A 27,506-nucleotide genomic window follows, 5' to 3' on the forward strand; every position below is an offset into this window, starting at 1 on the left:
ATGCATTAAGATTTTTTTTTTCACTGTTAACTAATGTAGTTATCTAATGTTAACAAATGGAATCCTATTGTAAGGTATCTTCATTTTTGTTCCATAGAAGAAAGTAAATCAGGTTTGGGAGGACATACGACTGATTTAGCATTTTTAGTTAAACTATGCCCTAAAAATTTTACTGCAAATGTCCTCACAAGTTGGTTTTGGTCATGTTGTACTATATTTGTTAGGCTCTTTTCAAACATTTGCCCCTGACAAGTATAGCCAAACATGTGCACACACAGACACATAAACAGTGCTGTTCTGATTCTTGACCTAAATTGGTGAGGTGACCAGTCACATTCACTTACTCACACTCCACAAACAGACCCTTTAAACCCAAACCTTTTCCTTCTGTTCCACAGAATGTGCTAGAGCTTCGATTTTCTGATTAGTCACGATCTTCATTTGAGCGACGCTGATAAACATTCTTAAAGTCCCAAGATTACTCTGTCAGTGTTTTCTGCACTGCTTTTCAATGCCGATGTACCTGCTGCTGCATCTACATCCCATCAGTAAAATAAGTTTTTACCTGTTAAATTTACCTGAGGTTGCAGTCTGAATTATATGTGAAAAGATGGAAAGTCGTGTCTCATTAAGTAATGGCTTAAAAATCTTTGTCAAAGGGTGCAGTAGTAATCATCTACACAAATAAATGACTCTTAAGGACCAATTCTTTTGGTGAATCAAAAGCATTCAAAGTAACAATTGAATTCACAAACAATTGACTCTTATGAACAAGTTCTTTTAGTGAATCAAAAACACCACAACCAGCATAGTACCATTCACAAACAAATGACTCCTAAAAGACTGACACACATCCTATATACTCTTTAATGGGAGTTTATAACTGAAATTATATATTGCATTAATAATTGTATAATAGTTTTTGGTTGTGCTAATTATGTGTGTTAAATAGCAACTGAACAGCATTTCAGCACTGCTTCTAATTTTTAGAAAACGTTTCTTTCACATGTAAGCAAAACGGTCATAAACCGTGCCCTATTATGCCCAAATGAATCAGAATCAAACTGAACCAAATTGAAATTGGAATGGATTCACATTCCGAATCAAATCTCTAGTATATGACTTTGGGTTTTAAATGCCTTGTGACATTTGGTCGTCACAGTTAAGGCCTAACCTGACCCACAAACATATTTTTAAGCACCAGTGTATGTGTGTCACGTTACTTCTGTTCAGCATGATTTGATCAGTCATTCTGTCAGGTTCGGTAAACATGGCTCACCTGTTCATCTGTATATATGTGTTTGTATGTTTCCTTGATGTTCCTCGAATCCTTACTGCCATTGTTATTCTGATCACTGTCATCACTCAGGGAATAGTTGTGCTCATTGGTCTGCACCAAAATGTTCTGATTGGCTAAAGGCGCGAAATGAATTTCTTCTGATCCAATCGGATCGCAAGAGCCAGATGTGCACTGATAAAAACAACTCAGCCAAAAACCGCTGGCAGAAGATAGAGGCTGCTGGGAATTTAAGTGTAAAAATCTCTCTCGCTCTCTTTCTCTCATTTACCTTTCTCTTCTCCCTGGTGTTTGTGGTTAGCTTTTGTCTCAGTAAGAAGGGAAAACTGCGGTCTGGGGGCTTTAAAACGTTCAAATATTCATCAAATATAGATCTCTCTGAATCCCTCGCCCTTTGCTCTTCTTTCTGTTTTCTTCTCCTTCCCTCCTTCTATTTCTGTCCCTCTGTTGTTGTTCTGTTCACTCAATTCTTAAAACAGTCACCATAAAAGAAGCAATTAATACGGATCAAAACAATATGGCACCATGAAACACTCAAGACATCACACGTACACGCACAAAGATGATGATTCACAGAGTTGTAAAAGAACCGTACAGAGATTTTTGGCATCTTTGTGTGTGTCTGAGCTGCTGTTCTTTCGAGAAACACGGTAAACCCCGGTAAGACCCGTCTGTCCGTCTTGTTCTTCTTCCTCTCTCCCCTCACTCTCTCATCCTCTTTTCCTCTCGAGTTGTCTTCTCTCAGTTTGAGTGACAGTTAGCCATCTGTCTGTGTCCGCTGCCACAGCAATGCCACGGCGATAAGAAGCCCAGAGCAGCTCCGCAGTCAGGTACCTCAAATCCCTCGCGCTGACTGACAGCAACATGTGTGTGTGCATGTGTTTACGAGCAACTCTGCTGTAAGATAGATACAGAAATGACTGCAAAGCAAGGAAAATCGTGCTTTAATGGAATAGCTAAGCCAAACATGAAAATTGTGTCATCACGTACTCCTCCTCATGTCATTCCAAACTTACACAAAAGAAGATGCTTTACAACAAAAGCACACGGTGACCTAGGGCTGTCAAATGGCAAAAAAGGACCAAAAAGGACTATAAAACTATTGGGTGCTATTTTCATTGTAAATTCTAAATTCTCCAAATTTTACTGATAGCCTTGTCAATAGGAAACAATTAGTTATGCATAGATATTAAAATATGGCCAGTAAATGACTGATAATTTAGTTAAAAAAAAAATATAATAAATTAATAAAATAAAAATATAAAATAAACCCCACTAAAAATAAAATAAGCAGTTTTAAAAGTGAATTTAGGCATTTATTAAAATGAGCTTTTAAAAATATTCAATGCAGCCAAATATAGATTAAACTAAAATAAAATAAAATATTGAGTGGTAACTAAAACTAAAACCTGATAATAAAGTTCAAATTAGTTCAAAGTTCAAAATTTTCATTCATCGAAATAAAATAAAATATAAATATCAGATGAAAAACTTAAATAAAACAAAATGTTTAAGCACTAAAATTAGTCAAACTAAACCTGAAATCAAAATAAATTCAAGCTAAATAGAAATAGATAAAAAATAAAATGACAAAAGTACATAACAAAATTACTTTTAATTAATTTTAAATAAAAATAGAGAATTAAAACTTTAAAAATAAAATTCACAATAATAATAATAATAATAATAATAATAATAATAATAAGTACTATAATGGCCTATAAATAATACTAAAATAACACCGCTAATATGATAAAGATATAGCCTAATGTATTCTGCAGAAATTCATAGATTTGGACATGAAAGTGAGTAAATGATGACAATTGTTTAACAAATGATGATCATTTTGATTTTGGGGTGAACTATCGCTTTAAATGCACGCGTGTAAGAGTGTGTAAACACTGTTATTAGTGACCTAAGGGCATCTTCATGACCCATGTGATAATTAGACAACGAGATTGGAGCAGCCATAATGACCTGTCAATGCTCTCTTCCACATAAACACACACACACACTCTCTCTCTTTCTCTCTCTATTTCATGAATCATTTCTGTTCCAGCTCATTTGAGCTGGGCTGAATAAATTAGCGCATGTTAAGGTAGGTTAATTAATACCATTCTCCCTAAGGTCCAAATCTCTAATGTACACATACCCTTACACACACACATATGCGCCAACACATGGGCATGAAGATGTCAGAAGCCATCAAATGTGCACTCTTTTGGAAAATAGAACATCAACCGGTCATGACAGATGCTGTATATGCACCCAAATCACACACATAACTATTTTTAACACGTATGCACACACATAAACACTAAATTAAATGTTCAATGACCCTTAAAATCACTTTTCTCCTTTTTTCCGTGTGGACGCTTGTTTGATTGTTTCTCTCGCTCTCTTTTTTCATCTCGCAGCATATGTGTGTGTGTGTGTGCGCCTCTGACCTTGCATTTGAGGACTCATAAGACTGGCACAGCCTGTCGATCGATTCGTCGGGCCTGTTGGAGCAACGATAAAGCCTGCAGCGTGTGTGTATGTGTGTGTGTGTGTCACTGACACCTGCGTTAAGGCTTAGCAGAACACGGAAGAGCCCTGGATTCTTCCTGATGTCCACATACCAGAAAGCTCACACTTGTTTGTCCATTAAGGAGCCAGTGGAAGGAGTTTTGATTCTTATCACAGAGACACAGTGTCTGCGAGACCTGCGACACCCGCCACACCTTCACACACACTTTGCACATGTCATAAAAACAAACACAAAAATATAACCTCAGGCTCTTATGCACCAATGATCTATTATTTCCTGTGTTTGAAATGCGGATCACATCATTATCTGGCTTTGAAAAGTATGAATACAATTTGACTGATAACTATCCCTGGTGAAAGAAAATATGCAGCCATCATCTCTCTTTTTGGTCACAAAATTTCTGTTTCTTTATGTGAATAAAGGACTCACACACCTTATTTAAGAACACAAAGAGTTGCTTTAAATTGTAATAATATTTCACAATATTACAGTTTTTATCGTATTTATGATCAAATAAATGAAGTCTTGCTGAGCATAACAGACTTTTCAAAAACAAAAATCTTACTGACCCCAAACTTTTGAACAGTAGTGTATATTCAAAAATGACTCTGTTTACTTTCTTAATACACATGGTTTTATTCTACATAATTCATATGTACACATCAGGGTTGTACTAACGTCCAATTTCATGAGCAAATCATTTCCTGATGGATAAAATTGAGCCCAGACTTACATTTTTTTCCAGCTGAATATCCTTTTTGGAACTATATCACATTATGGAATTAAAATGTTGGTTGCAAATGCAGTTTCAAGTTTTGTGACAACAAGTATACTTTTTAATATACAAATGTGTCAACTGAGGATTTAGGGACACCAAACTAGAGTGAACAAACATATATTCACTATATGACTTTTCCCTAACTTTTTATCACACCTCCATGACTTTGCCAGATCGGAAAATCTTTTAGAATTCACTTACTTTTCCAGGTATTCTATGACTGGAGGAATTCTGGCAATAGATGCTAAAAACACGCCCATTGCGTGTTTTGGGTCTAAGCGTGTTAGGACATCACTTTCCTGTGTCAAATCTACTTTCTGAAATGCTGATATTGACAGGCTTCCGTTTACGTTGGCCTCATTCCCTCCATGCTACTGTGCACTGTTTTAAAAACAACCCCCAGTAAAACAACCCAACACAAGATGGTTCCAGTTGATAAAGTCACAATCAGCCAAATCCCAGCAGAAGATTGCGACTTCGCTGAGAACAGACTAGCCTGAACTAAAAACAAACCCAATACAAACACCATCATGCCATCCCTTCTAACACTGATTAAAACAATAAACAAGGGCTGAATGAACACACAAAGTGTACAGTAAGTCTATTATATACAGATAACCTTTTCACAATTAAAAGTTGCTGGGCAAAATAATCGAAAGTTTTGATGTGTGTCAACAGACATGCTTTGATTGAAATCACACTCACCGATGATGAAGTAGTCCTGATTGGTTTTAAATTCGTGACCCCACAGGTTGGGCGAGTACTCCTGAAACTTGATGGTGAAACGCATATCACTGTTGGGCTTATCGCAGGTGAGAAGCAGGTTGGGGGCTCCGGTCACTTCACACCTGTCTGCCTGATCCCGTGACGAGACCAGGTACAGTTTATAGAACTCGTATTCGGCGGGGGACCGGGGACCGGGCGGCTCAGACGCTGGGCAAATGAGGTCCAGACGATCCCCGATTTGAGGGTACAGGACATAACCCTTATCATCGCTAAACCTGGAGAACGACAGAGAGGGAAAGAAAGAGAATTTAATGTCATGACATTAGAAACATAAAAAAATGGCACAGCTAAAAACCAATAAGTATTTTAAAACCAGAATACAAAAATTGTGTGAGGTCAAATATAAATAATTGACTTTATTTTTTACGTTTTTGTTTTTTTTAAGTAAATAAAACTAAATTAATTATTTCTATTTTCTTGTATTTTAAAATGTTTTAAAATCATTTCTTATTATTATCAACGTTGAAAAAAGTTGTGCTGCTTAATATTTTTGTGGAAACTGTGGAAACATTTTTCTTCAGGGTCCTTTTATGAATAGATTAAACTTTTTTTTTTTTTTTTTTTTTAAAGAAATCAATGTACACTTTTTTTGCATTTCCATTTATCTCCATTCTGGTTTGTAACTCTTTTCACCATTCAGCTGAATGCAAAATTCAATGCAAAATCAGTTCCTTTCTTTTTTTCACTAAATTTCACTTAGTCTCATTCATAAATGTCACACTACAAAAAAAAAAAAAGGTTGCAAATGGCTTGTCACATTGACTTTAATCAGTTTGTTTTCATTTAATCAGCGAAATGCACATCCAATGTTAAAAACGCTCATATTTTTAACTTTCTATGTGGCAGAGCAAACCTGCAAAAATCTGTCAATTATACGGATCAGCAAAGGGGGCACGGATGCATCATGGGATACGAATGACTGGCTTAATCTGCCACTATAACCTCTCGCTTCAGGACATTCACTGACAAAACCACACTTCTCATGAAAATTTCTGTGGGTATGCTTGCTGCCTCGGGAGCAGGCTGGCATTTACTGGCGCAGGTGTGGATCCAACCACACTCTACACTCTCACTGTGTTTCTTTATTCAATAAATTATCTTCTACAAGTAGAAACTCGTCCTCTTCTTTTACACTTCATTCATCTACTCTGCTCGTCTCTCTTCCTGTTTATTCATAGCCCTAATGAAAGTGCTCTCTTCCGCTGTGTAAATCATCTGAAGGTGCTGAGACTTCAAGGTTTTTGACGACTGAATTTCTAGAAATATGATATTTTGTTCTTCTATCTTCAACAAGTGACTCTAATGAGAATGAATAGGCCAGTCTGGATCCAAATCCCACCCAGAAACGCTTGTTTCCAAAGGAAACCGTGTCAGATCAAAGCACAGCAGAGGACGTGTCTAGAGCTTCCAATTTCCAGGAGAATTTGGCTATTGCGGAATCTCAGGGAGTTTCCTTTGAATTCTTTCTATGTAAACAAATGACTAAACGACTCACAGACGCTAATTACCATTTTATCATCATCTCTAAACAGGCAGCCACACCAACGGCTATTTACATGTAAACAAATTAAGGCAGTTGGGCTTTAGTTTTTTTTTTTTTACGGGCTTCATGTTTCCATGTGAAAAGAAATGCGGAAACACATTCACGAAATGACGGGTGGACCCATTCACAAATCACATACATTACCATAGCATGCTAACCTAGGCCATGTTTGTTAAAGCTAGTCACTCTTGCTCTTAACTAAACAAAAGCAGAATCGTGTGTGAGGAAAAAAGGCTTCTGTGTGTGTGGCATTCCTATGGGAAAAGAGCTTCCTGTCCTTGTCACACAGGTTAGGAAGGTTATCAGTAGCTCTTACAGTGGAGAGAACAGACTCTCAACACACACTTAACACACACTTCACGTACTACAATTAGACTGACCGATACCTGCACACACGTGACTTTAAAGGAATGTTTTTGAGTTCAACACAACAAAACATCTGACTTGTCGCTCAGGCAATATTTGTATTTTCAGTAACATACATTACACTACCAGTCAAGTTCGGGGTTTGTGAGATTTTTTTAAGCTGCTTTCTATTTTAATATAATTTAAAATGTAATTTATTTCTGTGATAGCAAAGCTGAATTTTCAGCATCCATTATGCCAGTCCTCAGTGTCAAATCATTCTAATATGCTGATTTGCTGCTAAAGAAACATTTCTTATTAACAAACAAAGAAACAAAGACGTAGTTTGATGACGCCATGACTGAGTGTGGAATCATAGCAGTTGTGTCTTCATCCCCACAGCCGATGCAATCCGAAGGGACTCGGGCAGAAATCATGTTCATGGATGAGCTAATGTATTACAGATTTATTAATGTCGTAGTATGAAGCAGGGTGAGGCTGAAAGCCGTCGAAGCAAAACGAGACCGCTGAATGAGTGTGACACCCGGCTCGAAAGCAGCGGAGCTTTTATTATGCCACAGTCGACTGCTTCCGCTCCTTCCAGTCGTGCTTATGTAGGGTAAAGCAGCGCTGTTTTATCATACTAGATACATTTGAAAGTTTTATTATAATGCTACTCTGTGTGGTCGTCACCTGTCTAATAAAACGCATAACATATTAAAGCGTCTTTGGCGTTTCCATGTTTTCTACAAAACAAAACCGAGGGTGTATGACGTCATTGGCAGGCGACACAATGACACTATGTAGTTAAAATAGCTTATTTCTCTTGATTTAAACATTCTTCGAAACATTTGGGATAATGTAAGTACACAAGTCAGCAAAATATATAACACTGTTCTAGTGGTTTTTGGATATTTTAATGAAAAAATCTTACATATTGTGCCTTTAAATAGTTCAACACATCCTTACTGAATACAAGTATTAATTTCTTTCAAAAAGAAATCTTCCTGACCCCAAACTTTTGAATGGTGGTGTACTTACAATGAAAGTAAACCAGGCCAGAGGGTTCCAGAGGGTTTTTAACACAAAACTAAGGCCTGTATTTTTATTAAAGCACTTACATGAATTATTCAATAAAACATGTTATTTGAGCTGTAAAGTTGACTAAATGTCCCTTTTAAAGTGGGACTACTTTTCTAAGCGGATGAACTTCTGGTTTTACATTAGCAATGTAATTCCTGTGGGTTTTCTGTGAGTCTGTTATCAAATTGCCACTGATCACAATAATTGTGAATGCTGGCAGTAAAATCTGTGTATCTGTACTCATTTTGTATGCTAAATGCAGTCAGGAAATATTATTCATTTAGCTTGTTTATTAGGAGACATACTTGTCACATCAAACTACATTTCCCATCATTCTCTACAGCCGAACTAGAATGATAAAACACACAGATAAAACATCAATTACACACGTAATGTGCATCCTTTGCTCTTCATTATGTTGCATTAGCGCTAAAAAGCTCCGTGGTTTTGTCAAAAAGTGAAAGAGAGAGAGAAAAATATGATAATTGTCCTGTTAGTCCATTTTGTTACGACTAGAATTACTTGAACGTACATCATGTGGTACTGCAATTATCATTTCCAAACTCATAAGTAGGAACTTTCCAGGAAGACCTGAATGCAGCATTACATCACGTTCCTTATAACCACTGCACGCCAATTCTTATAGAAGTCTTGCGGTTCCTTTTAAAACAACGTGTATTTTAATGTTTATTATATGCTTTGTTACTGCAACTGTCATTTTGGATTGAAAAACAATACAAAACTTTCTATGGTAATTCTGTGCGGTCGGTAATGACTTTTCTTTTACATGTCCTTCAAACCAAACCAAACCAAAACACAGACATGTCGTTGCTAAGTGGGTTTTTTTGTCAGGTAGACAATATATACAGACCGGAAAAACTGATGAACAAAAGTATCAAAACATCCTGCAGATGCAAAAGACATTTTTTGCATACACATTCTGTTAGGTAGATTTTTGTCTGTTGGGTTATCGCAGACACCGTCACAGTAGAATTGGCTTGAAGAATAGAAAGAACAGACAGAAAGACAGAGACAGAAAGGCAAAGACAGAGAGAGAAAGAGAGAAAGAGCGAGAGAGAGAGAGAGGTGTTGCGGATCAGAGGAGAGAATGAAAGGGTTGAATGAGAGATAAAATAGCTTACGAAACCGAGAGGAAAAAAGTAAACAGAGACGAACAATGAGGGAGGGAAAAAACAGGTGGACACAGAGAAAGAAGCAAGAAAGCAGAGGATGCAGGAGATAAGGGAGCCGCTCACTCAGTACTGGCCGTGTTGTTGACATGGTCACGCTGGTCTGCTCTAACCCACTGAACTCTCTGCTGAGACCCAGACACACAAGTAGAAGAATACTGCCCTTTATCACCACATTCACACCTTCTCTCTCTTTCCCTCCCTCTCACGCCCTCTGTGTCAGCGTGACAGAACAGCATTTAGTCAAACTCACACTCGCTGCTAGCAAACACGCAAGTACACACTGCAAAAGCTAGATTGCTCACGTTAGAATCAAAGAATCGGTCTATTAAACACAATGCCAAGAGAGGCCATGTGTTAGGTGTTTTTACCTCGTTAAGGGCTGTTGCAAGGGACAATCCAAGGCAAACTGCCTGAAAGTTCCCTAAATAGCTAGTTCTAGACCTATCACAATGGCAAAGCAATGGTTTGTGTAATGGAAAAAGCAACAGTAGAATCTGGTATGTCAAACTAAATTATAAGCTCAAAAAAGAAATGCATACATGGATGATTTTTTTTATAATAAGATCGATAAGCTGCATTTAGAAAATAGATAGGATGAATTTCTATTTCATGCAGATTTTAAAGTCAACATGTCTACAGCTAGCAACCTGCATAATAATGAATTTTGCAATGCATTGACAAAGTATTCACAACTTTGTTTGCATAGTACCACAAAGTACGTGTCTAGTGGTACTGTTTTAGTATACAGTAGTTGCACATAGATGGCTTTGTTTACTATAAAAGCATTCTAGATTTGTGTGCTTACAGTGTGAAACTGAAAAACCAGTCCAACACAACAAATGCTGTGATCCATCAATGCTCCTTTTAAAGCATGTGTGTGCGCCAGACCATTTCGCACAGCCTGTGTAATTACATATGTTTCAGCACTGGACCGCATTAGCCTTCGTGATTGAACAACTGTCAGGCAGCAATGTCTAATGAGCAAACTCAGGGTTAAGCAAGCACTCGGCAGATAATTAGAGAACGTTTGCAGAACCTCGCCAAAGAATTTCTGACCCGCGTGTCAAGCTCGAAGAAAAAAAAAAACTTGAAGGAAAAGGGACGCGTATAAAAATGTGGCCACAAAGTCAAGTTTGAGAATGTGGAATTGAAGCAGGATGGAAAAAAAACATCTTTTCAGTTCTATGCACCGAAATGCTTTCATGGAAATGTTTGTGTTTGCAAGCTCGAAAAAGCTAACCGCACACACGGGCAGGCCTTCAAAGCACAGATTAAAGTGAAATTATATCGACATCTCTGTTTACTCTAAATATAAACATGATAATACACTCCTCCAACCATTGCTTCTCATCCCAAACACTCATCATTCCTGTTTTGCTCTTTCTCTCCCACCCTCCCTCGGTTTCTCTCCCTTTCTGGAACAAAGGTGGCATTCATGGTCACACATTGAAACAAGGAGTGGGGGGATGGAGGGGGGCAGAGGTGACAGGAGTGTGTGCGCCGTGCTCATTTATGAGGGCAGAAACATCATTTTGTCAAACTCCGCCGACGCCCTTCCCTGACCCTGACAGCTCTTGAAAAGAGCCGAGTGTTAGTTTCACCCCGTCCCGCCCCCGACAGCACTGACCCCCAACCCCCTCTACCTCTCCACCCAAACCCACCTTCTCTTGTCCATAAACCCCTCCACCATCCTCTTGTTCCTCAGTCTTGCATTACAAAGATTCCACACGAGAAACTCGAGCTGTGTCCAAAAACAAGCTCGGGGCACAGGTGCAGTGAGGTGGACCTTTGTGTGTGTGTGTGTGTGTGTGTGTGCATAAAAATTGGAATGCCTGAGATGGCCGAGAATCCTTCACATGATAAATGCAGAGGTTTCAACACACCCTAGATGAGGACATCAGCCACAGATCTGGCATGAATATGTACTGTGTCTACAAGTACATTAATATCACATATTGCACAAGAAATCTGGAAACTAGAATGGTGGTAGCCAAGGTGTTGCTATGCAGTTGCTTAAGTGTTGTGGGTGGTTTTTATCATGTTGATATGCAGTTGTTAGGAGTTTCTAGGTGGCTCCTTATTAGCACAAGTCAAATGAGGCCAACACTTAATAAGTCTCTATAACGTCCTATGATAAATCCATGGGATTTTTTGCCTGTTTTTCCATCCACCAGGTGAAAAGCTTACAAAGAATACATAATAAAAACATTAAAAAGCGGCATATTTTAGGTCTCATTCATGTTTGTTGCATGATGTAAGCCTTTGGGATTTTTTGAAAATCTCTAAATCCAAAAAAATTGATATATAAATAAACAAATGCAGCATAATTTTGAGGTCTCATTCATGTTTGTCGCACAGTGTAAGGATGTTTTTTTTTTTTTGGCCTATTTTATCTTCCACCAGGCATGAGAATAAAATTAAAAAAAAATATAATAACACTCTACTCACCAAGCTGTATAATTTGAGGCCTCATTCATGTCAGTTGAACAAACGGTACAGAATGAGTTAGCACTGAAATTTAATGCTTTGCTTCAATCTCTAATCCTAAGTATGAGCAACAGCTATGCCTTCTTTAGCAAACACCACTAAAAATGTTCTCCTGCAGGCTCAACAACTTCAATCCCACCAGCCAAAAAAAGCTTTCCAGATTTAAGAATTAGATCTAAGTTGGTGATTACATGTGATAACAAGCTATCGAGCTAACACCAGCTGAAATCCTTCAGTTCAAATCACTTTGATATGCCGTGAGAATGGCTTTTGACTTCTGCAATTTCCACTTCATTTTCAGCTTCTATTCCACCTCACTAAGCTGATTTTACCTCCAAGCGTGCATTGATCTCATCAGGAGCAGTGCCATGGAGGGGCTGGAATCACGGCTGTCGTCCAGCAGACCAGCGGTGGGCCGGAGATATCAGCCCTCTCAGAGGATGAGTAAATCTCCCATCTCTCTTTCTGTCTTTTTTCTTCACGGCTATATCGTCAGCTTCCAGGGCCTGATTAAACCCTGTTCAGGGTCTCGAGTGACCAGACTAAACAACACCTACCAGTTAGACATCCGAGCCTTTATCACACTGCCAAGAGACCAGCAAAAACAGAGAAGGAAAAAGTGAGAAAGAGAGAGAATCTAGCTATTAAAAATAACAATATATTAGAAAATTTTAAACTTGGACTAGCCAGACAGAAACAGACAGACAGAAACAGACAGACAGACAGACAGATGCATAAATGATATATAGATAGACAGGCATAGACAATGATAGATAGATAGATAGATAGATAGATAGATAGATAGATAGATAGATACATGATATATAGACAGATAGACAGATAATGATGGATGGATGGATGGATGTATGGATGTATGGATTAGGGATGTGCGGTACACCGGTACTGGAAAATTACCGGTATATATTATGTTTCAAACGGTACGATATCATAATTTTGCTCAATTCGGTATTTCATACGCTGCTGTTGCGAAGTGTACCTGTAGGTGGCAGTGCTTCCCAAATTGCTCCGCAACCGGTAAACGTGACAACAGAACAACGCGATCAAACAGATGAAACTCTATAAATGCAACCAAAATTAATAAATAAAGAGAACAGTAGAAGTGAAATATGGCATTACTTTGCATTCAAAACAGATGACATAGGTGAACGAACTGATCTTACTGCACCTGTATGCAAGCGTTGCTATAAATCATGTGTTGCCACAGGAGGCAACACATCAAACCTTTTTAAGCATTTGTCGCTTGCTCATCCTGATCTTTTCAGAGAATTAAGAGATCGACAGGTGAGTGCATCATTCATAAATTCAGATTTAATTTTAACTTATTTACAACTGATCAACGCACATACAGATGTGATACAGTAAGCGCAAATGTGCATGTGTGACACGCTAGTACCAGTGAAGTTTTGGTCACGTAATATATGCACTTGTATTTCATACAATCGAATATTACTTGAATTTGAATTAAGCAAGAGTTTTGCTATATTAATTTTAGTATCAATAATATGGGAATGTTTCTGCCGCGCTGCCGACCGCTAATATAAAGCAGCCGAGAGAGCGAGTGAGATTTATATTTAATGCTTTTTCTTTGGCTATCTGAGGCTGAAATCTGAAAACAATCTGAGAGAGAGAGAAATAATAACGTGATTTTGAATGTTACTTTGACTGTTAGAATAACACTTTACAATAAAGCAACATTTGTTGCATTAATTGCGTTACTTCAGTTGTTTTGTTTTTTCCTCCAAACTCAAGTCAAAATGTAACCTATATTCCCGGTAGGTTTGTTACATTCTGAGACATTTTGTTTGCAATATGCGTTTGAACTGAAAAGATAAGAAGATTTGAATATATTTTCATTTTATTATTTCAGTTATATATTTTTTTTTCTCCAATATCAAAATGTAGCCTATATTCCCTGTAGGTTTTTTGTTACGGTTTGATACAAAGGTAATAAGATATGAATCTATTTTTATTATTATTATTTTAATAAAATTGTTTTCAATTCACTTATGTTTTGAGGCTGGATATTTGTCACCTATGGTATCGATTTAGTATCGATACCGAGGTATTACATTCTGGTATCGTACCGAAGCCAAAATTACGGTATCGAGCCATCCCTAGTATGGATGGATAGATAGATAGATAGATAGATAGATAGATAGATAGATAGATAGATAGATAGATAGATAGATAGATAGATAGATAGATAGATAGATAGATAGATAGATAGATAGATAGATAGATAGATAGATAGATAGATAGATAGATAGATAGATAGATAGATGATAGATAGATAGATAGATAGATAGATAGATAGATAGATAGATAGATAGATAGATAGATAGATAGATAGATAGATATGGAAAGAAAGGCAGAATGAAAATAGAACAGACAAAAATGACAGATAGATGGATAGATGGATAGATGGATAGATAGACAGATAGACAGACAGACAGACAGACAGATGCATACATGATATATAGATAGACAGGCATAGACAATGATAGATAGATAGATAGATAGATAGATAGATAGATAGATAGATAGACAGACAATGATAGATAGATAGACAATGATAGATAGATAGACAGATCACTAAGTGTGTGTGTGTACCAACAAAAGAGCCTAAAATGATATACAATGACATGCAGCTCTTTTATTTGCAGTCTTCACCTGCATTTTCTGATCAATTATGCAGCGAGTCACACTAAATCTGCTCCCAGACCCCCAAAGCATTCGGTAGTCCAAGTTTGCCTAAACATTTCAGACCAAAACAGAACCTTTGCGACGTGGTTGATGTATTTATTCAGAGCGACTGTCGCATTCGCAGTCCCATCAGAACACACAAACATTTAACTATCTTCCTTTCTATTCAAATGAACTTTGTGCAAACACCACACACAACATAAAAAAGGAGTACAGAACTATGTGTAGAGACTAAAAATGAGGTCACATTACGCCGATTTTCATCTAACATCCACAGACAATTACGTCTTGAAAATGATATGTGATTGTTTACAGATATTTAATGACAGCTAAAGGGCAGTATGTAAATACGGCACAGTACTTTGAGATGTTGGTACAACCTAACCGAATTGTCTGACAATGAGCAGATCACATGTGGCCAATTATCACATGACCTCTGCAGACAAACTCTGAAAATGATGGAAATGGGGACAACGAAAACAGGTGAAAGATAAAAGGGGAGGAGAGGAGGGAGAAGGAAAGAGAAGGAGGGAGCGAGAGGCTGCTGTGAAGAAAGAGAGAGCTGGAGGCACTGCTGGAATGTTTGTGGTGAGAGGAACAGCGGGCGTAATGGCTTCCATATGGCCACTCCTGGCAGGAGAGAGAAAGCGAGAGTGAAAGCGAGGAGAATTACAGAGAGAAACAAAAGAAAAGGATCGAAAATTAAGTTAACATTAAGGGGGAAAAAAAAGAGGCTTGATGCAGGGGAAAACTGGAAAAAGATGCAAATGGAACACAGGAAGTGTACTGCAAAAAAAATCATATTAAGTTTGCTTTTGACTTATTTCCCACTAAAAACATCCAAACAACCTCAAAACAAGATAAATGTACATCAGAAGCAATGCCACATAAGATATTATTTAAGATGCGTGTTCAGATAATGTTCTTTTTTTTTTTTAAACAATGTAAAAAACGAAACATGCATGAATCATTCAAAATAAGATAAATAATTAAATATGCATACAGGGGTGAATTTCCATTTCATGCCAACTCAAGCAGGATTATTATAGTTAACTTAAACTGAAACCACACACACACACACACACACATATGTATATATATATATATATATATATACAGTGAGGAAAATAAGTATTTGAACACCCTGCTATTTTGCAAGTTCTCCCACTTAGAAATCATGGAGGGTCTGAAATTGTCATCGTGGGTGCATGTCCACTGTGAGAGACATAATCTAAAAAAAAAAATCCAGAAATCACAATGTATGATTTTTTAACTATTTATTTGTATGATACAGCTGCAAATAAGTATTTGAACACCTGAGAAAATCAATGTTAATATTTGGTACAGTAGCCTTTGTTTGCAATTACAGAGGTCAAACGTTTCCTGTAGTTTTCACCAGGTTTGCACACACTGCAGGAGGGATTTTGGCCCACTCTTCTCTAGATCAGTCAGGTTTCTGGCCTGTCGCTGAGAAACACGGAGTTTGAGCTCCCTCAAAGATTCTCTATTGGGTTTAGGTCTGGAGACTGGCTAGGCCACGCCAGAACCTTGATATGCTTCTTACAGAGCCACTCCTTGGTTATCCTGGCTGTGTGCTTGGTCATTGTCATGTTGGAAGACCCAGCCTCGACCCATCTTCAATGCTCTAACTGAGGGAAGGAGGTTGTTCCCCAAAATCTCGCAATACATGGCCCCGGTCATCCTCTCCTTAATACAGTGCAGTCGCCCTGTCCCATGTGCAGAAAAACACCCCAAAGCATGATGCTACCACCCCATGCTTCACAGTAGGGATGGTGTTCTTGGGATGGTACTCATCATTCTTCTTCCTCCAAACACGTTTAGTGGAATTATGACCAAAAGTTCTATTTTGGTCTCATCTGACCACATGACTTTCTCCCATGACTCCTCTGGATCATCCAAATGGTCATTGGCAAACTTAAGTCAGGCCTGGTTTAAGCAGGGGAACCTTCCGTGCCATGCATGATTTCAAACCATGACGTCTTAGTGTATTACCAACAGTAACCTTGGAAGCGGTGGTCCCAGCTCTTTTCAGGTCATTGACCAGCTCCTCCCGTGTAGTTCTGGGCTGATTTCTCACCTTTCTTAGGATCATTGAGACCCCACGAGGTGAGATCTTGCATGGAGCCCCAGTCCGAGGGAGATTGACAGTCATGTTTAGCTTCTTCCATTTTCTAATGATTGCTCCAACAGTGGACCTTTTTCACCAAGCTGCTTGGCAATTTCCCGTAGCCCTTTCCAGCCTTGTGGAGGTGTACAATTTTGTCTCTAGTGTCTTTGGACAGCTCTTTGGTCTTAGCCATGTTAGTAGTTGGATTCTTACTGATTGTATGGGGTGGACAGGTGTCTTTATGCAGCTAACGACCTCAAACAGGTGCATCTAATTTAGGATAATAAATGGAGTGGAGGTGGACATTTTAAAAGCAGACTAACTGGTCTTTGAGGGTCAGAATTCTAGCTGATAGACAGGTGTTCAAATACTTATTTGCAGCTGTATCATACAAATAAATAGTTAAAAATCATACATTGTGATTTCTGGATTTTTTTTTAGATTATGTCTCTCACAGTGGACATGCACCTCGATGACAATTTCAAACCCTCCATGATTTCTAAGTGGGAGAACTTGCAAAATAGCAGGGTGTTCAAATACTTATTTTCCTCACTGTATATATATATATATATATATATTTAAAGCTTATTTTATTTCAGCTAGATGGCAAGGCTGTCATTTTATTTAGTTTAATTTGAAGTACTAAAATGAATAAAACTAAAACTAATAAAAATTAAATAATAAATAAATAAATAAATACAAATGAACAAAAACTAAAATTACTAAAACTTTAACTAAAATTAAAATGCAAATATAAAAATAAAATCAAAAGACTAATATCCGTGAAATTGGGTGAGATTTGCACCACTAGTGGCACCAAACAGAATTGCAATCAGTTCATTTGCGTGTCGAGAATAACCATGAAAAATATTGAAAATTGAGATTTTGCAATTATATTTGTTGCCGCTATCAAAAACTATAAAATTTACATTTAAACATCATTGAGTATTTGTTTTGTTTATACAAATTTTAGTTGGCAGGGAAAAATGGCTTTATCTTGTAAAGATGTTTTACTGGAAAGCAAAACAAAATCCCTGGGGTGTCTGCAGGCACAAAGCAGGTGAACAGAGAATCTGTGTGTGTGAAGGTAAGTCTGTCCTTGTCACATTACTGTCGTGCCCTTTCCTGACGGGAGGCGGTCTAAATCGCTCCAGCACCGGTGTCATATCCCTCCATGCCATGCGCTTTCAAATCAGACAGCAGAGAAGCTGGATTTCCTTGTGTTTCTTATTCAAACATCCCTTGTTTTCAACGGCGTGATCGTTTCTACACCCTCGGAAAGCAGTCTGGAAAGTTTAGCATTAATCACATGTGAAATAAATGCTAATGAACAGCCGACCCCCTCCTTCTGGCCAAAAAACGAAATCAAAATCCATCACGACTGACAGAGAGAAAGAAAGAGAGAACATATGCTTTCCTTCTCTCACTGTCTATGTTTCATATCCTCAGATCAGGCTTGTATATTTATGCAGCCGTATGTTCTCAAAGCCCCCCGTTCAGAGAGATTAACATACGTGTGAGTCTGTATGTGCACATGAATATGATTCACGGCATAATGAATCATAATGCAGTTTAAAGAGGTGAGCGTTCATGCCGGATCAGAGGAACACACACACACACACACACACACACACACACAGAGTGTAGGTGTGGATGAGTGAAGGTTTTTCAAAGAGTAAAATGAGTCTTTCAGCCCAGCTGGTGTGTGACCACGGGTCTCTGTGTCAATGCCTGTGTTATTCTGTGTGAAATTAGTGTGTGTTCCTTTTAAATGTGTGCATATGAATGCGGTCTGTGTGCGTATTAGTGTGCGGACTCCTTCCTCGAGGGAGATGACTCCAGGTTAAATTCACTCTCTCAAACTTAACGGTCTGATTAGACCGTGTCACCTGGGGTCAGAGGTAGACAGAGGGGCCACATACTGAGGGGCCCCGTGGAGACCTGTGTCAGACCCGGCACTGCCCCACTGTCCACCTCACAGAGTCCAGAGCATCCGCAAGGCCTATAAACACCCCAACATGGGTCTCAGATGTCTTTGGGGCCCCAAGAAACTGTTACTCAAAGGTTCACCTGACTCTGTGCATGCAGAGATTATGAGCTACTGCGTACAATTCCTGACAGGAACAAACTGGAGCGATGAATACGAGAAACAGATTTAGAGTCCTAAGGGTTCTTAAAAGACACAGAACACATAAAACAATGGGCTATCGGCTTTCAACGTCTAAGCGCTTAAAATTAAAGGCTCCACATAGAAACAAAAAGTATTCACCATTGCCAAATATTTATTGCTTTAGTAAACTCAAGTTTCACATCCATTCTGGTATGAAAATCCCCCCATTTACTCTGACTGAAATCCTTTTTTGATTAATAACATTTACTTAAGTGGATGTGAAAAATTTAAAGCAATTTGTAAATTGCTTTAAAAATTCTTTTTTTGCATTTAAAAGTACTGAAATCAACCCTCCTCATATTTGTGAATAATTTGAGTTAAAATATCAAAAATCTAAGATAACCAAGATAAATGTACTTGAGAAGCAAAGCTGCATAAGACATTAATAATTGTTCAATACAAGCAGATAATTGTTTAAAGTATAATCAAATAAAACAAACGTAAAAACATTTTCAATATACACTAAGAAAACAAGTCTTAATGTTTAGTGCAGTGTTGCTTAATTAAATTAATGTTGTTTTTATCTTTACAGGGAAAAAAAAAAAAGAATCCATTAAAAATCAATTTTAAACATTACTTAAATAAAACTTTTAAATGTTATTTATCAAATTAATTTATCAAAATATTACATTCATTAGATTTTTTAATGACTACATTGATCATTTATTTATTTATTTATCACTTATTTAAATATGGAACTTCATGAGATCATTTTCACAAAAAAACATGAAATCAAAATGCTGATGGAAAAACCTAAAATGAAATATCAATAGCTTTTTAATAACAATAAAAATACAAATAATTCAATAATAATTTAAAATAATAAAAACAGTAATATTTTAATAATTAAATTTTTAGACTACCATAAATTATAATTTAAAATAGTAATAATTTAATAATTTAATTTACTTTTCAAGGTACTCCAAGACACTTTACAAAAGATTAAAAAGCAAAAGCAACATAATAACAATTAATCCTTAAAGATCCATACTTAAAAACCTTAAAAAACAAAAACAAAGCAGCAGCTAAGAACTGTTACTTGTTAGAGCGAACAGGCCTTAAAACATCTCCGAGCACTGTTATGCCAACAAGCCACGTATAATGTAATGAAACGCCTGCTTGACCATTTAACTATGCTGATAAACTACCTGCTATTATGTGGCATCTTTAAATTTGTGAGCTGTAAAATCTACCTCAAAGTTTTCTTCAGAGTGCCTCATCAAACACAAGCCTGTTTCTGTAGGGCACTGAATGTGTGGAGGTCTCTGAATCGTGGCCTAACGGGGCCGTGTGGCGTGCGGGGCGAATCAGGAGTGATGACAGGCTGCTATTCCACACCCTGAGGCCTAGCGCTCCGCACCAAAAACAGCCTGACGCCTTCACAAATCAACCTCACCGACCGTCCCAGCATCTGAAAGTCATTTCACTCTCTTCCTTCCATACTATTTCTATCTTTCTTTTTGCATTTTTTCCTTCTGACTGCCTCCTTTATCTCCATTTATTCTCTCTCTGGTGGGTCCAGTGCGGTCAGGCCGGGGTCCCGGCAGGACCCAAGGTCGAAGAGCCCTGTGGTAAAATCAACAGCTACAGACGCAACAGAAAGACGGCAAGAGAGAGAGAGAGAGAGAGAGAGAGGTGTCAGCAGACAGATGAGGCTGACTACTGCTTCAAACACCTCTGCTTCCAATCCTGTCAAGATGTGCGTCATGCCAGTCTCTGCTGCGATTGTGTGTGCGTGTGCTGTACCACAAGAATCTCATCTCCTCCAGAGTGCCGAAGGGCATCTTCTTAGCACACAAAACTTTCATCTCAAACTCATACGGGGTCACGGGGTCTTCATGACACTCTTCTCTTCCCCCAGCCAATTAAAAACAGCCTCTCAAACGGCGTTCTCAAGAGCACTTCCTGTCGGGAGGGAAGATTGACAGCTGAGGAGATGATTGACAGGCCTCTGGTGAGAGAGGACTCGCAGGCTTTGGAGCTGCGCGGTGGTCCGCAGGAAAGTTTTCTGCCGGCAACCCCTTTCATTTGCATGAACGAGGGATGCTGGGTAAATAAAGAGAGCGAATGAATTTTGGAAGTGATGTAGGAACGTCCCAGCGGGGTAGAGGCACGTTTTCGAGAATGCAGCGACGTTTAGAGTCCCGTGAGAGGAATACCACAACAACCGCTCTATTCACACACGCACACACACACACACAGAGAGAAAGAAAACAACAACTCCAATCCGCTACAACTACACTGTTACAAACAGGATGTGATCCATATGCACACTCATTCTGAAAAGATGCAGGCAAATCCCTGATGATTACGATAATTAAATATGAAAGGGTTTAAAAATACCACATTTCTCTCCTTAGTATCGTGGAATTCTGAAGAGACCATTCACAAAAACAGTGAACATGAAAACGCTGGAAAAAAAAACGAAAGCAGAAATTCCCTATTCACTCTTTCTTGACTCTCTTTCTCTCTCTCAGCCCTTCCCGCCCCTCTGTCTCTCTAGAGAAAGAGAGAGGGAGAAAAAAATGGCTGATCATTATTCCTATCAAAGTCTCGGAGAAAGAAAGTTCACACCAACTTGCTGACTAGGTTAACAGGCTGAGTGACAGAGAGAGATAGAAAAGAAAGGGTGCGACGAACAAGAAAATGGGTAAGATGTTAAAATTCACTTGTCAAAAAAACCCTTTACAGGATTACTATCGTAATTTACAGCCAATCCTAAAAAATCCTAATGGGATCAAATAAGAATCCCTTAAAGATTAAAAACAAACTTTTTGGATAAAAGGAAATTTATGAAAAATTGATTTTCTTTTTTCGTTCTTTTTCATTTCTTAATGGATAGCGTATATAAAGAAGGCTCTTATGCTCACTAAGCCTGCATTTATGTGATCTAAAACACAGGAAAAATAAACTGTTTTTGTTCCTGTAAAAGCAAAGCTGAATTTTCAGCTTTTTTTTTTTGTTCAGTCTTCAGCGTCACTTCATTATTCAAAAAATGCTGATTTGATGCTCAAAAACATTTATTATTATCAATGTTGCAAACTGTTGTTCTGCTTACTGTTTTGAAACCATGATACTTTTTTTTTTTTAGAATGAATAGAAAGTTCAAAAAACAACATTTATTTCAAACAGAACTCGTTTGTTACATTATAAATGTCTTTACTGTCATTTTGATCAAAATGCATCCTTGATGAATACAATTATTCAAAAAAAATAATAATAATAATATATATATATATATATATATATATATATATAATGTTGTGTTGTAAAAAGATGGATGACCGAGATAAAAATGCATTGCGAAAAAAGAATGGAAAAGGAAGAAATGACTGAAAAGAATAAATAGATCTGCTCCATTGGTAAAATCAGACAATAAAAGCAGGAGAGCAGGGGCAGAGCGAAGCGAGGGATGGAGAGACAGGGAGAAAAGATGGACGCAGAGATGTCCTGCTGGGTTAAGCCAGGTGTCTTCAGCAGAGTGTCACGAGAGGAGAGAGGGGAAGAGAAAGAGGGGAGGATAATTAGTCAGACCTCCAGCCGAGGAGACTGACAGGTAAAGAAAGAGAGGGAGAGAATGGTGAGGTAAGAGACTAGAAGCGAGACAACTATGGATGGACAGAGAGTCTGAAAGTGAGAGTGGTGGAAAGAAGAAAGAATGAAAGAAGAGAAATGAGGAGATGAGGGAGGGGCTGGGGAAAGAGAAAGAGCTTGAAAAATGCCCTTTGTCATCATTTTACAAAAGAATGGATGACAAAAGGAGACAGAGAGGGAGAGAAATCACAAAAAATGCATGACCCCGGCCCCTTCTGGACAACAATGAGCATTTGTCTATCCATCAGTTCAGCTCAGTGGTGTTTTTTGGTGACCTAAACACACCGCAGAGATTCATTGTGAAATGATGGCACTTCCTTCAGAAAGACTGCCTGAACTCGATGCATATGTACACTGATTAGTAAAATACTGTGCTTGAGCTATTTCTACACTGTACAAAGTAAAAAGAAAAGTGTAGTTGTTACCTTAAAAGGCTGAATCAAGACCTAAACCAGGGTAGAAGCCAAGGGGGGGATGTTAAAATACTTCTTCCAGTCTCAGTTTTATATGAAGAGATGGCTACAGTACATCATTCTAAGGTTAAAGGGGCTGTTCACCCAAAAATGAAAATTCTGTCAGTTTACTCACCCTCATGTTGTTCCAAACCTGTCTGACTACTTCTGTGGAACACAAAAGCAGTTATTCTGAGAAATGCCAGTTTTTTACCGTTAAAATCAATGGGTAGTCAATACCAGCATTCTTCAAAATATTTTTATGTATATTTTGTTTCCTGCAGAAGTTATACAGGTAATTCTATAAAGGCGAGTAAATAATATAATAGCAGAATTTTTTATTATTGAATGAAACACCCGTTCCTGAAAAGTGTAAATATGGCTCGAAGATTTGTTAGAGAATCCTCATCAGACAAATAGCAATTTGTTCAACCGAGAAACCGTTTTCATCATATTAAATCATATTTTTTGCAATATGGCGACATCAAAAACACCCACTTCATCTTTAACTTGAAACAAATTAAAACTATGGATGGTGGAAATTAGACATGAACTCGGTCTGAACAAACAGCATCAGTCTCGTTCTCATTTCTGACTAATTCAATTTCTACCATACATGGTCTGACCATTAAAATTCCTTTTAGTAGTTGGACCAAATGTACTCGGGTTTATTCTATTACAATATATATGACTTTGTTAATTTAGGTGCTACTTTATATTAAGGTTATCTGATCAACCTTTTTTGTTCCATGTGAGCCTTACAAATTGCTTTCATTAGGTTTGTTCAGTTATATTAAATACTTTCTTTGACTGAATAAAACCAGCTAATCAAAATTTTAACATGAAGTACATTTTTAAGTTAACAGACAAAGAAATGTTTACAGCGACGGAAGTAATGCGAAAATTACAGCTTATTCTGTTTCTAAAGAACATGGCCATAAAGAATCCTCAAGGTCACTGTCATCACAGATGACTAGAATCAGCTATAATTTTTTTTTTGTTGAAAATTTCATTTCCTCTGAAACACAAATGTGCACATTTATATTCAGGACTGATTTTTTTTCCCCTCCAGCCTCTAAATAAACGGCGGCATTCACTCTAGAAAACGTAACTTCATGAAGCTCCTCCATCTTCACCTACAGGTCCCTGCGGGTTTCATTTAACAGTTTGCCATTTGATCCTCAGATCTAGCATGTGTGCGTGTTTGGTCCGGAGCCAAAGGTTGTGTCTTGTTTTTGCAGAGGTTGTGGTCTGATGCCTCTGGACTGGTATTAAAGGGACCGTTTCATGAAGCACAGGCACCACAGCTGGCACACATACACACAAACATCCCCTTCCATTCAGACACCTTTAAAAGGACCGTTTCAGGTTTAATGGCATTTGTGGTATAATGTCCATTACCACAAACTCACTGGGTTGAAATAATTGTCCGCGGTAAAGCCACAAATGCAGTCAGTAGAGCTTGAGTTCTACATTTCTATAAACTCCAAACAACATTAAACTTCTCTGTAAAGGTCATACACACGCCAACACACAAACACACACACACACATACAAACTCGGTAAACAGTCAGAACTAAACAATCTTTCACATTCATATCACTCCTTCTTTCTCTCTCCTCCGCGCCTGCATCTATAGCAGCTCATCGCAGTGTAATTAATCAAGAGTTCTTATTAATTATCTATGCGCGAGGTCGTTCATTACCGCATCAATTCAGGCATAGCTAACGCCGCTTGTGGGAGCTCTGCCCGCCCCCTTCCTCCACACTACCTCCCAACTAACATCTTTCACTGGTCTCGAAAGTCAAGTGATGTTTTCTCTCTCCAGCCCTCTCTATTTATGTGTCTTTACTGATGCAGGGAGGTTTTTTAAGGAAACACTCTGAATAAGAATCTCAGAGATATAGGTTTCTTTTCAGTATCAGCTTGGCCTCAAATGTTTCTCCTGAAATTCCTTGAGAGAAATAAAAATAGAAGCACATTAGACAATGGTTGACAAAGTAAAGAGCAAAGAGCTATAAAATTAATGTGGATAGCCAGGAGCGTAGTCTCCATATGTAAGAGAGGGCATAATACAAAATTTATCAGCTTTGTTCATTAATATTAACTATGCAATGTGACATTCGCCAGGAGAAAGTGTAGATAATTCACGAACAATTGACTCTTATGAGCTGATTCTTTTTAGTGAATCAAAAACAGTGTAACATGGCTTTGTGAATCGCAAAGGCTGCAATTTAATTAAATACATATGCACTGTGTGTTTCAGAGTGAAGTCCACACTTTGAACAACATTATTATTTCTTATTTTGTGTAATATTTTTCTTTAATAAAAATGACCAAGTCATTCATAAGAGCTGATTCTTTTTCTGAACAATTCAAAAACACAAGTTATTGGTTTGAATCAGTCTAAAACATTATGTATAATTTACAGTATTAACTGATAGTGAATTTCTTTTATATGCAGGCACAACACAATGGACATTATACATACACAAATTAACTGAAACTGAATCACAGTTGGAACTGAATCAAATGCTTGTGTACTGGAACTGAATCGAATTGGAATCTGCTTTGAAATCTTTTATTTGATTGTAGACTTTGGCGTAGAGCGGTTTGTGAGATCTCTTCTGAAGACACATGTGAGGTGTCTTTTCTCATGGGAAAATCAGAAAATAAATCTTCATTTGCTCTACATTGAATGTCTAGAAGAAACATTTGAGATCTGAAACGTATTCTAGACAAGATACATTCATAATACTGAAAGAATTTTTCAAAATTATTTTTGTAAATTATATTTTTCTCTCTTTGTATGTGGGGACCAGAATCCCCACGGCAACAAGCATCCCTTTCAGAAGCGGGCGCGTTGTAAAATATCACCCTCCCATAACATGTGCACCACGCAATTACTTCCCCTGTCTACCAGGGCTCTAATCTCTGTCACTGGTCCACCTATTATTGCTTTTCCAAGTCTCTTTCCATCCATTTTTTTTCCCTTCAGCCTCACCTCTCGCTTTCCATTTCTTTCGCCATATCCCTCTATTCTGAAAGCAAGAGCACTTTCCTCTCTTTCCCTCGTTTTTTATCTCTCATCAGGCCAAAAGCTTTTCAGTGTACACCTCTATCTACAAGAGTGGAACAAAAACAGAAAGAGAGAGGAAGATGGAGAGAGCAGAGGGTAAGAAAACGAGAGAAGGAGAAAGGCCGAGAGTAAGAGAGGCTCTGACGTTAACAAGATAGCTCGTTAAAGCAAGGGGACAGGAACGAGAGAAAGAGCGAGTGAGCGTGTGAGAGGGAGGTGGAGAGAGAGAGAGAAGTGGATGTAATTGGTGGCTTTTTGAAAAGGAAAGACAGAAAAGACAGAATTAGGTTTTCCATCTGCGGCCTTCAGTGTGTGTGTGTGTGTGTGTTTGCAGAAAGAAGGACAGGCTTGATGTCTGTGAGCGTTGCAGACATCAACAGGTCACACACACACACAGCTTTCAGTCAGAAATACTCCATCAGGCTCTCGTCACATTCAGACACATGCGTCTATTATTGGAAGGAAGCATATTCAAACATCTCAAATTTGCCACTGTATACACGGAATTATGAAAAGGGGGTAAGAGAAAGTGGTACAGCTTACCAGGGTTAAAAGGTGTAAGTAACGAAATGGCGTGTGAAAAGCTGCTTACTGTCGGCACCGCATGTTCGCAGGTTATTAATACCGCGAAAACATTGCAATTAAAGGAAAACGCTGTTTTCGTGTCTTCAATTTCCTTCCAATAAGTGGTTTTCCAGTTAGCATATAAATGTATTTCTTGCACTACACTCAGCATTTCACAGAGGGAAAAAAAATACAACACAACCAGTGTAGAACGATTCTTGAATAAACAACTCTCGAATCCAATCTTTTCAGTGACATGCCACGCAACCAGTGTCCGATTCCCAAAATAAATTAAAAACTCTCATGAATTAGTTCTTTAAATGAAGTAGTAATGATCAGCTTTAAAGGGATACTCCACCCCAAAATGAAGATTTTGTCATTAATCACTATCTCCATGTCGTTCCAAACCCGTAAAAGCTTTGTTCGTCTTCGGAACACAAATTAAGATATTTTTGATGAAAACCGGGATGCTTATGACTGTCCCATTGACTGCCAAGTAAATAACATGGTCAAGGTCCAGAGAAGTATGAAAGACATCATCAGAATACTCCATCTGCCATTCAGTGGTTAAACCATAACCTTATGAAGCGATGAGAATACTTTTTGTACGAAAATAAAACAAAAATAACGACTTTATTCAACAATTCGGCACCGTAACGTCACCGTAGCGCCATTTTGGAAATTATCGCTGCACGCAAAATGCGTATGCTCTTCCGTGTCAGCCGCGACACAAGGATATGTTTTCTACATGGA

The 27,506-nt window shown here is 38.0% G+C and overlaps 1 protein-coding gene across 2 annotated transcripts in view; it reads right to left on the bottom strand.

Annotated features, from left to right (window-relative positions):
- efnb3b (ephrin-B3b) overlaps positions 1 to 27,506 on the bottom strand; it is a 73,410-nt gene that overhangs the window by 25,873 nt on the left and 20,031 nt on the right. Inside the window, exons 1-2 of one of the 2 annotated variants that reach the window (XM_058782090.1) lie at positions 12,375 to 12,608; positions 5,311 to 5,606 (exon numbers count right to left, since the gene is read on the bottom strand). In XM_058782090.1, coding sequence (XP_058638073.1) covers positions 5,311 to 5,606; positions 12,375 to 12,412 — 334 coding nt within the window. In that variant the 5' untranslated portion in view covers positions 12,413 to 12,608. Of the gene's footprint in view, positions 1 to 5,310; positions 5,607 to 12,374; positions 12,609 to 27,506 lie in introns of those variants that run through there. The other variant, XM_058782089.1, reaches the window with a different exon arrangement.

This window comes from Onychostoma macrolepis, chromosome 07 (assembly GCF_012432095.1).
Source record: "Onychostoma macrolepis isolate SWU-2019 chromosome 07, ASM1243209v1, whole genome shotgun sequence".
In the NCBI taxonomy this organism is placed as follows: Eukaryota; Metazoa; Chordata; class Actinopteri; order Cypriniformes; family Cyprinidae; genus Onychostoma; species Onychostoma macrolepis.